Genomic DNA, 15,370 nt, shown 5'->3' on the forward strand with positions numbered 1-15,370 from the left:
ATTTTTAATTTAATATTTTTATTTTAAATAAACTTAATTGCTATATGACATTTTGTTCATTGACTATAACATGCCATGATATGTTTTTCCATTACCAAAATTGCCTAATAATTTTTTTTAACTTTTGTTACAAAATAAATTGAAAATAAAAAATTAATACTTTAAATATTAAATTAAAAAAAATTAAATACTAAAATGAGAAAATGGGTATATTTATTTGCTAAATGTGACTTAAGTCTTTTGGAAAAGGGGGACTCTTTTTCTTGAGATTCCCTTTTGTAATTTGACAGTTTCTCCAAAAGGCCAAAGCAATAATAAAGCATGCAAATTGCAGGCGTTAATCTTACGCACCGCCCCAGCAAGGCTACCCCACCCTTTTCTATGTGGAAGATTCCTTTGTCATTTTCATTTTTTTCTTATTTATTCATTTTTCATTTCAGTAATTAATATTTTACATTTAATTTTTAAATTTATCATAAATTTTTTAATAATTTCATTATAAATTTCGATTATATCTATTTTTTAATACAATATCTAGTATACATAACATCTTCTCAATTTATTAATAGAAAGATAATTCACTTCAATACACTTAAATTTATATCATCTTACATTTATAATAACATACATACTCAATTTCCAATTTATCATAATCTTAAAAGTAGAGAATAAAATAAGATTCTGTTGTTTATCTATATAACATCTTTGTATTTAGAATTTAATATAATACTAAAAGCAGCAAACAATGCCATTATAGTTTTTTGTTGCTTAGTCATGTTTAAAAATATATAAACTTGTATTAACTAAATAATTAGACTTAGAAAGAATTTTATTTTTAATAAAAATAAAAGAAAGAAGCCAAAGGTGGCATTAGATCTCCATTTTATTTTTATGAAGTAGTGGATACTGGATATATATTATGGTGTGAAAAAAATATCATATATGACGCATATTTTGTTTATTTTGAACTTCATTTCCCTGTAGTTTTATTAACAATATAAGCGCCATAGCTCTGTTTCATTAGTCTCCGCCTCTGTTACTGCCTCTTGGGCTCTTGTTACTTAACCTAGGGCTGCTCTTTATTTTCCTTTTCTCTCTGTTCTTTTGTCCCTTTGCTTTACTTCTTTTTGCTTCCATGTCGTTTAGAGGATTCAGTCGGGTATATCTCACTCTGTCATGGCTTCTTTATTGTTTTATTTCCTTTTGAGATGTTAAAAAAAATGTTTAATCTGCTATTTCTTATGTTGATATCAATTTATTGTATCTGTTAATGTGACTTTCTGCTATTGCATGTTGTATATGTTGTTTGGTTTTCTGTAGAACTTTGAATTACTTCTCATGTTCCAATCGATGCTCCAAAATTAATAAACATGTCGACCCATTTTTTATCATCTCTTGAAAAATATGAAAACTCTGATTCCACCTTTACCAGTCAAATAAATGTTTAAGGTTGATGCTTGTATTTCCAGCCAAATGCTACATCAGGCATGGGCGTTGCTGATCAGACCAAGGATACTTTCTTGGAGCTGAAAAGGAAGAAAGTTTATCGGTATGTGATATATAGGATCGATGAGAAGAAAAGGGAGGTTGTGGTTGAGAAAACTGGTGCCCCTGCTGAGACCTATGATGACTTCGCTGCATCTCTGCCTGAAACTGATTGCCGATATGCCGTCTACGACTTTGATTTTGTTACTTCTGAGAATTGTCAAAAGAGCAAGATTTTCTTCATTGCATGGTAGATTTTTGCCTTTGGTTTGACTTTATTATTGCAGTATAACAAATTTGACACTAGTAATTACTTGTTAGTGACTGTGCTGTTGTTTTATTCTTACTTTCATGGAGCTTATGTTTCAGATTGTTCTGATGTTTAAGTGCATATGTCTGTATGCTATTTGTTACCCTTTTTTTGTTCTTTAATGTGCCATAAAGAACAGATTATTTAAGTGTTTGGCCTGCAGCTAGAAAGGACATAAAATACTGATAGTATTTGACCCATGGTTTATTTATAGACTTGCATATATAACCATAAGCGGACATCTGATTTTACTTAAGTTTTTTACTTTACTTGGAAACCTACTCTTTCTAGCCTATGGTTTCACCAAGGATAACAAATGGTCCTATTTTGTGTCATTTAATTACATGACATCATTATTGTTGTTTTCATATTGACAAAGTTGCCGATGGGATGTTCTTCTTACTTAACAATTGTGTTTTGTTGATCAGGTGCCCTTCATCCTCTCGAATCCGTGCAAAGATGCTTTATGCCACATCGAAAGACAGGCTTAGAAGGGAACTGGACGGTATCCATTACGAGATTCAGGCTACTGACCCTACAGAGATGGATCTTGAAGTGTTGAGGGATCGTGCTCATTGAACAGTTTGCAGCTTTAGCTGTTCCATTTGATTACCCAACTCTGCATTACTCCTTGCTTCATAAAGCTAGGTGCAGGATCATTTTCGCATACGAGTTAGTGCATATTTAGTCCTTGAATAACCAGAATCTGGTAAAAAGCTGATCTGAAGCTCTAGGCTAAAAGTATCTTTGTTGCCATGAATTCAGATTCTTTACCATTCACATATATTGGCAATTTGGCATGTCTCACAAATGTTCTCTTTGCTTCCCTACCTAATGTATTTCCTGCTCCAATATTTGGAACTAGAAATATTGTGGGATTAAAGAAAAAGCCTTTCAGTATAATTGAGGAGCATGGTTTACAATGCTTCAAGAAAGTTAATAAAATGTGGGAATTTTTCAAAGGGTAAGCGCTTTCACAAGCTTCCTATTACCCAAATTGAATGATATAATGAAGAATTTATAAAAGAAAAAAGGTACACTGTACAGAAACAAGATGAGGAGGACAACAAAAATAGCGGTCTGCCATTCAGCAAGGTTCCTTGCATCTCCCTTTAGTTTGTCTTGTCCTGATTTCTGGACCAACCACAAAATCCCAAACGAGTTAACTAACTCCTCAAGCTTTGACATTCAAATGCTTCGGCAGCTTGCATAATATTTGCCGGCACAAGCATGTGTCCGACACTGAAAGAAGCGTACGCCCTAATTGTCCATGGCCCTATGCACTCACGATTCTCTGCAACTTAGCACATTTGCGGAGAATTGAACAAACTCTTTAACCCTCCGGGGGGAGGGGGGGGGCTGTTTTTTCCAATTTATCCAGTCAGGTATCCAGTCTTACCACTAAAATAAAAAGATCTAATTCTACCAACAAGATCAGAGGACCGTTAACCATTCACTCCCAATGACAACCCCCATATTATATATCCACTGTGGTGTGCTCTTGAATTTTTGTTGATGAAGATTGAGGAACAAGTAGCATATGCTATCAGAAAATAAACCCCGCCAATATACGGCTTGGACTATTTGTAAAAGAGCTGGCTGTTATTTATAATGTCATTCTGTAGATAGCTTTAGCCTAACTTCATTTTTCATAGGCTTAAAGAACATTTTGAAAATCAATTAAACCCTTAGAGTTTAGGGTTTTCTATGAACATAGGGGTGAAGGCAAATTTACAATTATACTAATTTATAATTTCATCATTTTCAAAAAGACTTATAAAGCAATTTTGCCATTTAAAAGGGCCAAGGTCAATGCTTGCCTCCCTTAGATTAGCCCTTATATAAACATAGTCAGCGTGCAATGCGATTTTATAGCTTTTGTTGTTTTCTTGTGATTTTGCTTTACTTCTAGCTTTTTTTCTTTCTTATTTTTCTCCCTCTTTGAGTTTCTAAGGTTGATTCACATAGATCTACAATGGGTTTCGATGATGTAAGTTTGAAAGTTGGGTGTATCAAGAGGTTTGGGAGAGAGGCAAGAAATGGTGGACTGTGAGCAGGTGAATCAGGGATCCAAATAAAGGTTGTTGTAGTTGGAATGTTAAGAGGGTTTCCCTACTTAAATACATGCCAATTGTTAAGGGGTGGGGATTTAGAAAGGATTTGCGTGATTTCGTATTTTTTTTGTTATTAGAGCATGATGGCAGAGTACATTGGGGATCTTTTCCGCAAACTTTTCTTCAAGGTTGAGGAAACTTCAAATGTGGTGGGTGTGATTGTAAAGGGATTGGGAGAGTTCACAAAGTAGGAAAATTGGGTGGTGGGTTGGGTCATTATTGAAAGGACTTCCAATAAAGAGGCTGTGATTGTAGTTTTTAAATTTGTGATTGTAGTATCCAATGTTTTTTTGTGGTTAAATTTGGATCTAAAGATGATAAGAATAAGATTGTGGATGAAAACCCTTGGTTTTTAATCCAAACCTATTTATTATGCAACACTTTTTGGTGTTATATAGTTCAAGGTATCATGTGTTCTCATCAACTTCATCTTGGCTTCAAATCTACAATACCCCTTTAGATACATAAATCAAAATATAGCAATGACTATTGGGGGAATTATTGGAAAGGTGGTGGCTATTGATTGGAATGACAAGAATGGCAACTTAGATAGCTTCATTTGACTTAGAGTTGAGTTGGATATCAAAAACCCCCCTTAGATGGTTGATTGTGCTTAAAAATAATAATGGATTTCTTAGAGTTGCCTTGATCAATTATGAATGACTTTCAAATATCTTCTATAGATATGGCTTGATAACAAATGTTTATGGAGGTTTGCTTAAAGGGAAGACGTTCAAGGAGGATAACGATGACATGATTCCTTTTGGTGAGTTTCCAAGGCTACCTTTACATTAAAATTTGGGTTCTTATTCTATCCTAATTGTACGAAGTGACAATGAGAAAATTGAGTAGAAAGGAGAATCAAAAGAGGCAATAAGTAACAGAGAGAACACAATTTCCCAAAACTATGTTGCATAGAGGTAGATGGGTACTAATTTGGCTCGTGGGGACAATGTCAAGGGATTAATCAAGAAAGGGGGATTGATTTGGAACAAGGATCAAGTATTGGGGAATCAAATGGTGTAAGAGGCTATGATTAATAAAGGGAAAAAGATAACCACAATTGAGCCTTAGGAAAGAATATGAAGTTGATCAAATTCAAGCGTAATATCAAGGCGGGGGCTTAATCAGGTTCAAAATTAAGAAAGAAGAGTGAAACTTAGGAAATGATGGTGAGGATAGGGTAGATGTGGAGAGGCAAGGGGTTTGGAAAATAACAACTTCTTTGTGGAGGTTGTTAAATAGTCTTGCACGCCCCAATGAGAGTAAACTTATGGATTGCCTTTTCTTTTATATAATATCCTTCTTTTCGGGCAAAATAGTAGGGTTGAGGTAGAAAGGGTCAAAGGTGTGCTAATTGAGTATGACTGTAGCTCCAACCAAAAAGTTAATTTGGATAAATTGTTGATATATTTCAGTATCAATGCACCTCTCAAACAATGAAAAGGAATCTAAACAATTTTAAGGGTTCAAAAAGAAAGAGACATGATAAGTATTTTTCTTTAACTTTGGTAGTGGACAAGTAAAAATCATTGGAATTCAAATAGGTGGTTGACAAACTACATCAAAGGATCTAGAGTTGGTCGAAATGTTTATTATCCTTTAAGGGGAAGTTTTTTTGTAAGTAAATTCTTCAAGCATTGCCCAATTACATGATGAGTTACTTCTTACTGTTAAACTCATTTGTTAATGTTATTGTGTCACATCCGTTTTCATTATAGACCTGAATTTGTGGGAGGATTAAGAGTGAATTAAGTAAAGTATTAAGTTGGCGGGCTCTACCAAAAAATTTATAAATTTAAGTGGTTGGGTTGTAAATAGTTAGATTTTAATTCTTGTTAGGTTAAAAAGGAATTAACTATTCTATAGTGGGAGACACAATGATTGTCGATGGATGGCTAATTAAGATTTGGAGATCATGCAAGAAGAAATATATATTTAGGTGAGAAAGGGGTCTTCTTGCAAAAAGAATTCTTCTCAATTCTATTTGCATATTCTTCTCATTTTTATTGTCTTCTTCGATTGTTCCCAAGAAGAGGAAAACTTGGGAGAGCTCTGCATGGAGCTATAGTCGTGAGATTTGAATTCTAAAAGTAGAGAAATGGAGGAACTGGTAAGCTTTCTTAACTTTTGTACTAGTGGATTAAAGAAAGAATAAGAGTAAGGATTATTAATAAGTTTATGAATAATGGATTCAGGATTTTAAGGTTTGTATACCTTTGGTTTAATCGATAAATGGTTGCCATGCTTAGTTGTCAGGACGAAGGAGGCTTTAGCATTTGGACAAGCTAAGCTGACAAGGGCAAAGGATGTAAGGTGAGTTTCTATACTCCATGTTTGGGTGCTCTGTTCTTGTTGTTGTTATAGTGCTTGTATGATCTGCACTGAGTTCAATCTGATTTTATGGTTGCTTTCAAGTATGAATTGAGATTGTGTGGATATAATATGCATGCATTGGTTTGCATAAATATGAAAATTCTAAGGATGTCTATTAAACTGGTATGGTAATTTATTGGTAATAGTATTGATTGAAATGATATGCGTGCTATGTACGAATATGAAATGTGGTGTAAAGAGGGTAGCAAATGGTGGGTTAGATGAAGATAGAAAAATTTGGTGTATTGGAGGAATGTGCGGACTGAAATGGGGATACAAAGGAGTTTAGACGGTAACATGGAATGGTATCTACTAGCTCACTAGAGTGACACCGTGAAAAAGGTCTATCGACTCTATGGAGCGACACTATGACGACGGTTACCGATTGGTCCTTTAGAGCGATACCTCAGAAAAGGTTTACTAATTCTTTGGAATCATAGGTGCATGTCATCATAATGTTTAAGACCATAGCTAGACTATGGCAACATACGAAGTCCGCCAGGACATTAAACATAAGATCATAATGTGTAAAACCATAGTTGGGCTATGAAAACATACGAAGTCCGTTAGGACAGTAAACATGATATCATAATGTGTAAGACAATAGTTGGGCTATGGCAACATACGAAGTCTACCAGGATAGTAAACATGGGATTATAATGTGTAAGACCATAGTTGGGTTATGGGAACATACAAAGTCTGCTAGGACAGTAAACTAGGAAGCCCACCAGGGCATGAAAGGAGAAGTCAATGTATGACTCGTGCGGCGAGTAGTATGACGAAATGGTCGTAGTGCGTCTAAGAGCGAAGAAAAATTCAATAATAAGGGGATCTGCCAAAATGCAACGGTGAGTAGAACTGATAGAAATGTCTTAACACAAGTATGTGTGAAAGGAAGGAGAAATTCTTTTAACATATTGGCAAATATAGTACTCGCTATTAAGATTCTGTCTGAGTTGATGGGCAGCCACCATTGGCTAAGCAAATACAAAAGGGATTATTGTAGTTGAAATCCCAATTGCTGATCGATAAAAAGGTAGCCAAAAAAGTGGGTAGTTCGTCAAAGGACTATATGGAAGAGAATGTCCGCCCAAAGCTAATTGATTGATAAAGTCCACCAGGGATTTACAAAGAAAAAAGATGTTCATTAGGACTTTCTAGCATAGGTTAATCCACATGGGGCTAAAGGTAGTAGTACTCCGCCAAAGACAACTTAAGAAAAAGATAGTCTATGGGGCAGACTATCTGATTTTGAGAGCATCATGGTAGATTAGGCTGAAATGGGGAAGTCCTTTAGAATTATCTGATAAATATGAGTCCGCCAAGAAAGAGGGGTGCTTATCCACCACCCATGTTCCATATTTAAGGCTGTCAATAAGAGTCTCGGTAAACGTGTTCTCCTTTAAGGAAGGATTCATGCTTAAGAGATGTTATAAGAAATTCATGGTCGGGAATAAACCAGCAGAGTTCTATGTGGAATGAGGCAAATAATGTGAGAAACCAAAATTATAATGACTCATCTAAAAGTTCGTCATTAGAGGTCATCATATGGGTATTCGCATATATGATCACTCTATGATGAGTCGAATTAAGAAGGAGAGTGTGGAAATTGAGTTGAATCCAGATGGGGTTAAGACCCATAAAAAGGGGTGTTTGAGAAAGTATGTTAATGAGAATGTTAATAGACAAGACCACCAACAGTTAGTTCAGAACACGTAAACGCATTAATGCCGCCATGGAAAACTTGTGACATCTCCTAAGTCTCTCAGGGAGTTTCAACTCTATGCAATATTTATTATTTACTCGTCAAATTAAGAGTTTTCTATGAGTATTGTTGTATAGAACCCCATGAAGTTCTTTTGGACTTACTTTTGTACTACTCTGAATGCAGGATTGAAGAATGATTCATGGACCATAGAGGGGCAAAGCCAGATATTGACAAGTTTACGCGGATGGTGCCATAACAATATCATGTGTATAAAGGGGCGCCCTTAGAGGTTAGGCCTCGAGGTATAAGTGAGATTAAATTCCACAAACATTTAAGTTCCAAGTCGTTGTAATTATAAACATATCAGCCTAGTAGGGTAAAATAATTGTAAATATTTTAATAATTGTATAATATAGAAATTAAATTCAAGTTTTAAATTATATGAAAGGTCATCATGTAAGAAGTAAATATAAAGTTGTATGGATTACATTGGGCATGGAAATTTTGGTGTGGTTTAAGTTGTAATTAAATCAAGTTAGGAATTCTATTAAGTAACCTAGTTTAATTGTGATATTTGGTATTCAAACCCAGCTATCGGGTAGGGTATAACATGTTAAAATTTAGTGGTATCAACGCTTCGGTTTAGTAGATCCTCTAGACATAAGAAGTTAAGGAATTGTCCCTGTATACATGTTACATTAGATTTGGCTTAATCCCTTAAGTTAGTATAACTTTTATGTGTGTTATGAAAATTTAATGCAGTTGTGTGGACCGTTATAAGTCGGTACCAAGCATATCAAAAATAGCAGAAGGGAATATGAATAAGGTAAATACGAAAGACATGTGTAGAAAGAAAGAAAAATCTCATTAAAAGAAGAGATGTGAAATAGTATAGATGTACAATAGAAAGAATTTTAATGCTCCCCTTGGACGAGAGAAGTGGCGACATCATCGAGGTTTTCATTTTTTGAGGCAGTACCATTTGAAGAATTGGAGTTGGACCTATTTGAATCCTGGTCATAAAAGAGCTCGCCGAATTTTCTTCATTTTCTTTGGAATTTCTTCCATACAATCCCTTTTTGATTTAGGACGTCGAAGCTAAGGTCAAACTTGGCGAGATGTCGTATGCATTTGAAGTTCAAGCGGCGTAGATTGAAGGAAACCATAGCGACTTGAGCATGCAACATCAAGTTGGACCTTAAGATAGGCAGATGTGCCTTAATACCCTTATTGGTATCCGCCACGAATTTCTCCAAAGCCTCACGGTTTTCACTTTGTATTTGCTTTCACTACAGCAAAACAGGTTTTTAGCGGCATTTTTAGCGGCCTTTGGATAAAAAACGCTGCTATAGATTGAGCATTAGCGGCGTTTATAGATCGAGCATTAGCAGCGCTTTTTGAAAAACGCCACTATAAGTCGACCATTAACGACGCTTTTTGAAAAATGGCACTATAGGTCGACCATTAGAAAGCGCCACAAAAAAAAATAAGCACAACGCTTTAGTGGCATTAGCGGCGCTTTTTGAAAAACGCCGCTATAGATTGAGCATTAGCGGCGCTTTTTGAAAAATGTCACTATAGGTCGACCATTAGCGGCGCTTTTTAAAAAACGCCGAAAAAAATTAAGCACAACGCACTCGTTTTATGTTGAGCTTTAGTGGCATTAGCAGCGCTTTATCAAAAACGCCGCAAAAAACATTTTATCTGTCTATTTATTATTTAACTGGTTTATTTATATTAATTAAAATACATTTTATTTTTAATTGAATATTTAAATTCTTCAGAAAAAATAATGACACGAAGAAAAAATTTGAAAGTAAAAACATAGAAAAATATTTGTTAAAAATGAAAAAAATTAAAATACTATTATTTAAAATAATTTTAAAGCTTTTGGGTACATGACTGATTGTTTTAATTTATATATGAAACAATTTCTTATATAATCGTAAAAGAGATAGTATTAATTTTAAAATATTGAATTAATTATCATTATAGTTTAGGGTATATGGTTTAGGGTTTAAGGTTTAAGAGTTACTATTTTAAGGTTAGGAGTTAATATTTTAAGGTTTAGGGATTATGGATTATGGTTTTGGTTTAAGGGTTGGGGTTTAAAGTTTAGGGATTAGGGTTTATAGTTTATAGTTTATGATTTAGGGTTTAGGTGATAGAGGTTAGGAGTTTAGGGTTTAGATTAATTAATATTTTTAAATTTATATATTAAATAATTTCTTATATAATTGTAAAGAGATAATATTAATTTTAACATATTAAAATTATGATTATATTTTAAATTATTTAAGAGATACTAGATAAACTTTATATATATTAAATGGTTTAGGATTTAAGGTTTACTTGAGATTTGTTAAAAGATGAAATTTTATACAATCAATTAATACTTTTATATTTAAAAATATTTAATCTAAACCATTTGATATATTTAAATATTAGATTAAAAAATTGATAAAAAAAAATAATGATTGATATGGATAGGAAACTATCTATTTTGGATAGGACCAAATTATAACAAATAAAATGAAATACAAAACTAAAATCATTCCACATCGAACATCTAGCAAAATAGTTATATTTTAGTTAGGAAGAAATATCTCTAATAAAATAGAGATTAGATCGGAAAAGAATAATATAAAATCATGATTAACGTCTTAATCTTTAATAGAAATTTGATATGTGAGATTAATTGCTTACATTGGATAATTCTAACTTAATAATTAATTACACCATTTAATCATTTGTTTTCTTATTAAAATATACCGTATTTATTTTGAGAGTACTTTATTTTTATTATAAAATCTAATTTATAAAAATAGTAATAATAAATATCTTATAAAATCATTTAAATAATAATTTTTAACAGACAAAATAAAAAATATTTAGCAGAGCAAAACAGACATCTTTTTGTTCAAAATGAAATAATTTTTTACAGTATTTTTTATAAAAAAAATGCTGCAAAATAAAAAATCATTTTACTTTACAAAAATCGTGCCATTTTATCCTCAAATTTTTCCCTTGAAACCCCTAATTTTTTCCCCTAAAATCGGTATCCTCAAAACACCGTCTTTCTCTCTGCCACCACTGTCTTCATCATCATCGTTCCCCTACTTTTGCTACTTTAAGCTCGTCATCTTCTCTATCACCCTCATCAACAACAGTAACACCCTTATCATCGTTCCCCTGACCATACCTCTTGCTTCACGGCCCAAATTATGCTGGGTTCATGGCTGGGAATGCCGTCCCTTTTCCCTCTCTGAAAACTTTTAAAATCTCCACTTTCCTGGTTAACAAACATCATTTTCCGTGAAAAGAAAATTCATCTAAAAGACTAAAGGACTAGAGGAAAAGGAAAAAGATGGAACCAGTGGTGGCAACGGTGAGTGGATACCACGGCTTGCAACGGTTCAACCTAATCAAGCTCATATCTGTTGTCGGTGCCAGTTATGTCAGCTGTTTGACTCAATCAACCACTCATTTCGTTTGTTTCCTTTTCTCTTAGTACTTTAAAAAAAACAATTAAAGGAAAATTGGGGAAAACTAAATTTATTTGGAATTTAGTTATGTTGGAGATTTGAAGGAAGGAAATATGAGCTTGCTAAGAAGTTAAAGACGATAATCGTAAATCATCGATGGATTGAATATTGTATAAAGGAATGAAAGCGTTTGCCTAAGGGTCCTTATATGTTGCGAAGGTATTAATTTACTCTTTTAGTTTCTAATTGTTGGGAATTTTTTTATTGATGGATTTGAAAAAGTGGATCTTTTAAATTTTTTTTTTTTTAATATGAAAGTGGATTTTGGTTTATAGAAGAGTTATGTGGTGGAGGAAAGCGATGAGGAGCTTGCGGATGCAGGAGTGAAAATTAATATAGAAGAAGAGGAAGAGGAAGATGAGATTGTCAAATCGGATATCGAGCTCGAAGGTGACATGGTTGAGCCTGATAATGAGCCTCTACAGAAGGTATTATCTTATCTTTCTATTAATTTTCTGTGGAGGTTACCGATGATAACCGTGATGCTTCCCATTCAGCTAAGGCCAAAGCCATGGATGCCATTTCTGAAGGTAAATAATCACAACTTACCATTTATTTACTTATTTTTATTTCTTATATTTGATAGAATGATTCAGTTGCTTAGTGTTCTTTTTTCTCCTTTCAGCCAGTGTTTACATTAAGATGAAAAAGCCCAGTGCTGCTTTGGAGGTTTGTGTGTATATGTATATATATGTTTAGCTTAGTATTGATCTGGTTTAGCTTAGTATTGATCTGGTTTTTTTACATGCTTGTATGATAAAATGCTTAATGGTAATCGTGAACTTTGTTAACTGTGTATCATGCATTATTGGTTCATTCAAGCAATATATGAGTTCAACATCGACCTTAGCCAATGGGTAATAGGCTAATTTCCAGTTTTTTTAAAGTCCTTTTTGTTAATTTAAACACTTAATTTTGCTTCTCTTTTGTTGTTTCTGCAGATTCGAAAAGATGTCAAAGGATCTCTTTTTGTTGTCAAGAGGTAACTTTGAAAGCGAATTTTTTTTATATATTTTAAATTTCTACTTTTTCAATTTTTTTAATTTAAGATATTTATTTCGGTTTGCAATTCAGGAATACGCAGCCTAGGTTTCAGTTTATTGTGATGAATAGACGCAATACTGGTTAGTTTAATGCGATTCTTAATCTTATTGTATCGGTGAACTTAAATCGTGAAAATTGCTTGATTTGATTTTTACAAATTGCAATTACTGCCTTTTTTAGTTTCTTGATTTATTATATAATATGTTCTATAATCGATCTTCTTTTGCAAATTTTGGTTAGAATGATGATTAAACTAAGAAAAATAGTCTCTTAAGAAAGTTTTTATAAACAGATAATTTGGTGGAAAACCTCTTGGGAGATTTCGAGTATGAAGTTCAGGATAAATATCTACTATACCACAATGCTTCTCAGGAAAAAATGGTATTTGGTTCTATGATGCACATGAACTCGAGGAGGTTGCGAATCTTTTTAGCAGGTACTGATAATTTTTGTCATTTCTTTTGCTTATGTTTTTGGTTCCCAAATTCGGGTCATTGGTTGTTTTTGTGTGTGTGTGTGTGTGTTTGATGAAAAATTTATGATATTTTTTATCGCTTATTTGTGCCATTTTATGTGCTTTGGCATCTTCAGGATTCTTACTGCATACTCAAAGGTGCCCTAGAAGTCAAAGGCAACATCAACAAAAGGGTAAGCATTATTGTAATATATTCCCCGCTTTTCTATTAGCATTTTGCTTAGTTATCAGTATATACATCATCGAGTTGAAATGTCTCTCGACTTTTAGTACCTTATAATTGTGATATTTGAGTTCTTCAATCAACATTGCAGTTTTCAAGCACTAGAAATTACTTCATTAGTTATATTCTGCCACTACTTAACTTATTTGATGCTCTTTGACCATATCTATCACCATCCATAAGAGATGTTAATGTTTTTGATGTTTTCTAAATTGCCTTACTTGAGTCTATTCTCGTAGTGGACTCTTCAACCCTTCGATTCTCTTCTACTAAATAGGTGCTGGATTATTGTATTTTTTTGTTATTCTCAGTGTTTGTTTTGGTTTTGTTTAGTATTTGAGTTTCTGCCCAATTTTCAAGCTTTCTTTCTTTTTAACTGGTAAAATTTAAACTATGATGAGTGGTAATTATTCCAATTGTTATGTTATCATATTTTCTTGTAAGCTTCCAATCTGATCCAGGTTTCTTTCCTTTTTTGCCAATTTCCAAGTAACAATATTAATCACAAATGCAATTGAAGAACTGGAAGCTGTCTCAACAATGGCCATCATTGATGGACCCTTGGAGCCATCATCATCAACTGCACCCAGTGCCGCAGAGATCCCTGATGATCCTGCCTTTGTGAATTTCTTCAGTGTATGCATTTTTCTGTTCAACTTCTGCCCACTGATTACATGCAATACATTCCAGTACATTTAGAATATTTTTAACATTGTAACTTTTAACATTATTGTAAGAAAATTTTGTATTATATTTCAGTTATCAATTTATATCATATATCTTTCTTTGAATTTCAAGTATCATTTAGATTTGCTGTTTTTGAATGGATTTCTTGCTACAGGAAGGATTGTATATAGATGAAAATTGAATGTTACAAATCTACCAAAGTTAGTGGTGTTTTTACATAAACACCACTAAAGAACGGTGCTTTTAATGTCGTTTGTGATAAAAGCGACGCTAAAGATCATGTTTTTTAGCGGCGTTTGTCATAAAAGTGTCGCTAAAGATTATGACAAACATATGTCATACTCTTTAGCGGGGTTTGTGAGTAAAGCGTCGCTAAATGTCATGTTTTTTAGCGGTGTTTTTTATAAAATTGTCGCTAAGGGTCATGTTCTATAGTGGCTTTTTTTCTGTGCTTGTTAAAATGCCGCTACATGATTGAAAACTTCGTATTATGTATTCTTTACGAAAGCAATTAATTCAACTGTTTTGTCCAATGATCTCGTCATATGTGTGTTACTCTCATATGATATCCTTAATTCTTTTGAGTTAAATAATTATCACTCAATACAATTCTATTTTATCTCATTGTCACCATCGTATCTTTTTAATGATTAATATGATTATTGTCAACAAATAATTGTGATAAATTGTTTATTCGAGAACAAGTAACTTATGGCCACGTTCCATATTTATCAATCCACACAATGCCAATGAGATCATATCATTAACTCTTTAATCGAGCTATGAATTTCATTGTTGCTAGTAAAGCCATGTCATACAAAAATCATGTACCCAACATACTGACTATAGGTTCAATCATCTTTAGAGCATAAGCATTCACTTATATCAAAGCACATGAATTACATACACATGGTCAACGACTAACTTTGAATTTAGATAAATCACACCATGAACGTAACAAGTGAATTAATTCACAAATGGATTCAGAATTAATTCATCTTGGGTCCAGTCTATTATATCACTCTTCCAATGAATACATCTATGTCTCTACCCATGGAGTCAACTGCTCCGATAGCCAAAACTAGTCATCTTCCTAATTGGAATTGTAAACGACATAATAATCCTTTTAAGTATTTGAATCAAATGATCTTTTTTATTCTTTTACGGAATTATGGACTCGTTAGATTATGTATCGAAGTAAGTTTTCTTTCTCACAATGTAAACGTTTGTACAGTGCCACTAATTATTAGTTTGAACTTAGATAATTAATGAGCTAATATTTGTTTGTCACAATTTCGCTATGCATGCAAAACATGAAAGTCAAAAACACAAAAGACATAATAATGAAATATGAAATTAACTTTATTTATTTATTCATAATTAAAATACATAAAAAATAATTA

The 15,370-nt window shown here is 33.1% G+C and overlaps 2 protein-coding genes across 5 annotated transcripts; both read left to right on the forward strand.

Moving 5' to 3' along the window:
- Nucleotides 1-947: 947 nt before the first annotated feature.
- On the forward strand, nt 948-2,606 carry LOC105797869 (actin-depolymerizing factor). The gene is made up of 3 exons (XM_012627764.2): nt 948-1,159; nt 1,470-1,735; nt 2,224-2,606. Exons 1-3 carry the CDS (start codon nt 1,136-1,138, stop codon nt 2,372-2,374), a joined length of 441 nt encoding a protein of 146 aa, XP_012483218.1. The 5' UTR covers nt 948-1,135; the 3' UTR covers nt 2,375-2,606.
- An 8,406-nt stretch (nt 2,607-11,012) lies between these two features.
- LOC105797858 (mRNA-decapping enzyme-like protein) lies at nt 11,013-14,071 on the forward strand. Of its 4 annotated transcripts, none has more exons than XM_052633786.1 (9): nt 11,013-11,697; nt 11,817-11,966; nt 12,041-12,068; nt 12,164-12,207; nt 12,480-12,520; nt 12,613-12,662; nt 12,875-13,018; nt 13,174-13,230; nt 13,771-14,071. In XM_052633786.1, the coding sequence occupies exons 2-9, from the start codon at nt 11,934-11,936 to the stop codon at nt 13,977-13,979; spliced, it is 606 nt and encodes a 201-aa protein (XP_052489746.1). In that variant the 5' UTR covers nt 11,013-11,697; nt 11,817-11,933; the 3' UTR covers nt 13,980-14,071. The 4 variants fall into 4 exon arrangements, with proteins under 4 accessions (XP_052489746.1, XP_052489745.1, XP_052489747.1 ...); XM_052633785.1 differs by having other exon boundaries at nt 11,014-11,697; nt 11,814-11,966; XM_052633787.1 differs by lacking the exon at nt 11,013-11,697 and having other exon boundaries at nt 11,818-11,966; nt 12,036-12,068.
- The last annotated feature ends 1,299 nt before the right edge of the window (nt 14,072-15,370 follow it).

The sequence above is a fragment of the Gossypium raimondii genome, chromosome 7, assembly GCF_025698545.1.
Source record: "Gossypium raimondii isolate GPD5lz chromosome 7, ASM2569854v1, whole genome shotgun sequence".
In the NCBI taxonomy this organism is placed as follows: domain Eukaryota; kingdom Viridiplantae; phylum Streptophyta; class Magnoliopsida; order Malvales; family Malvaceae; genus Gossypium; species Gossypium raimondii.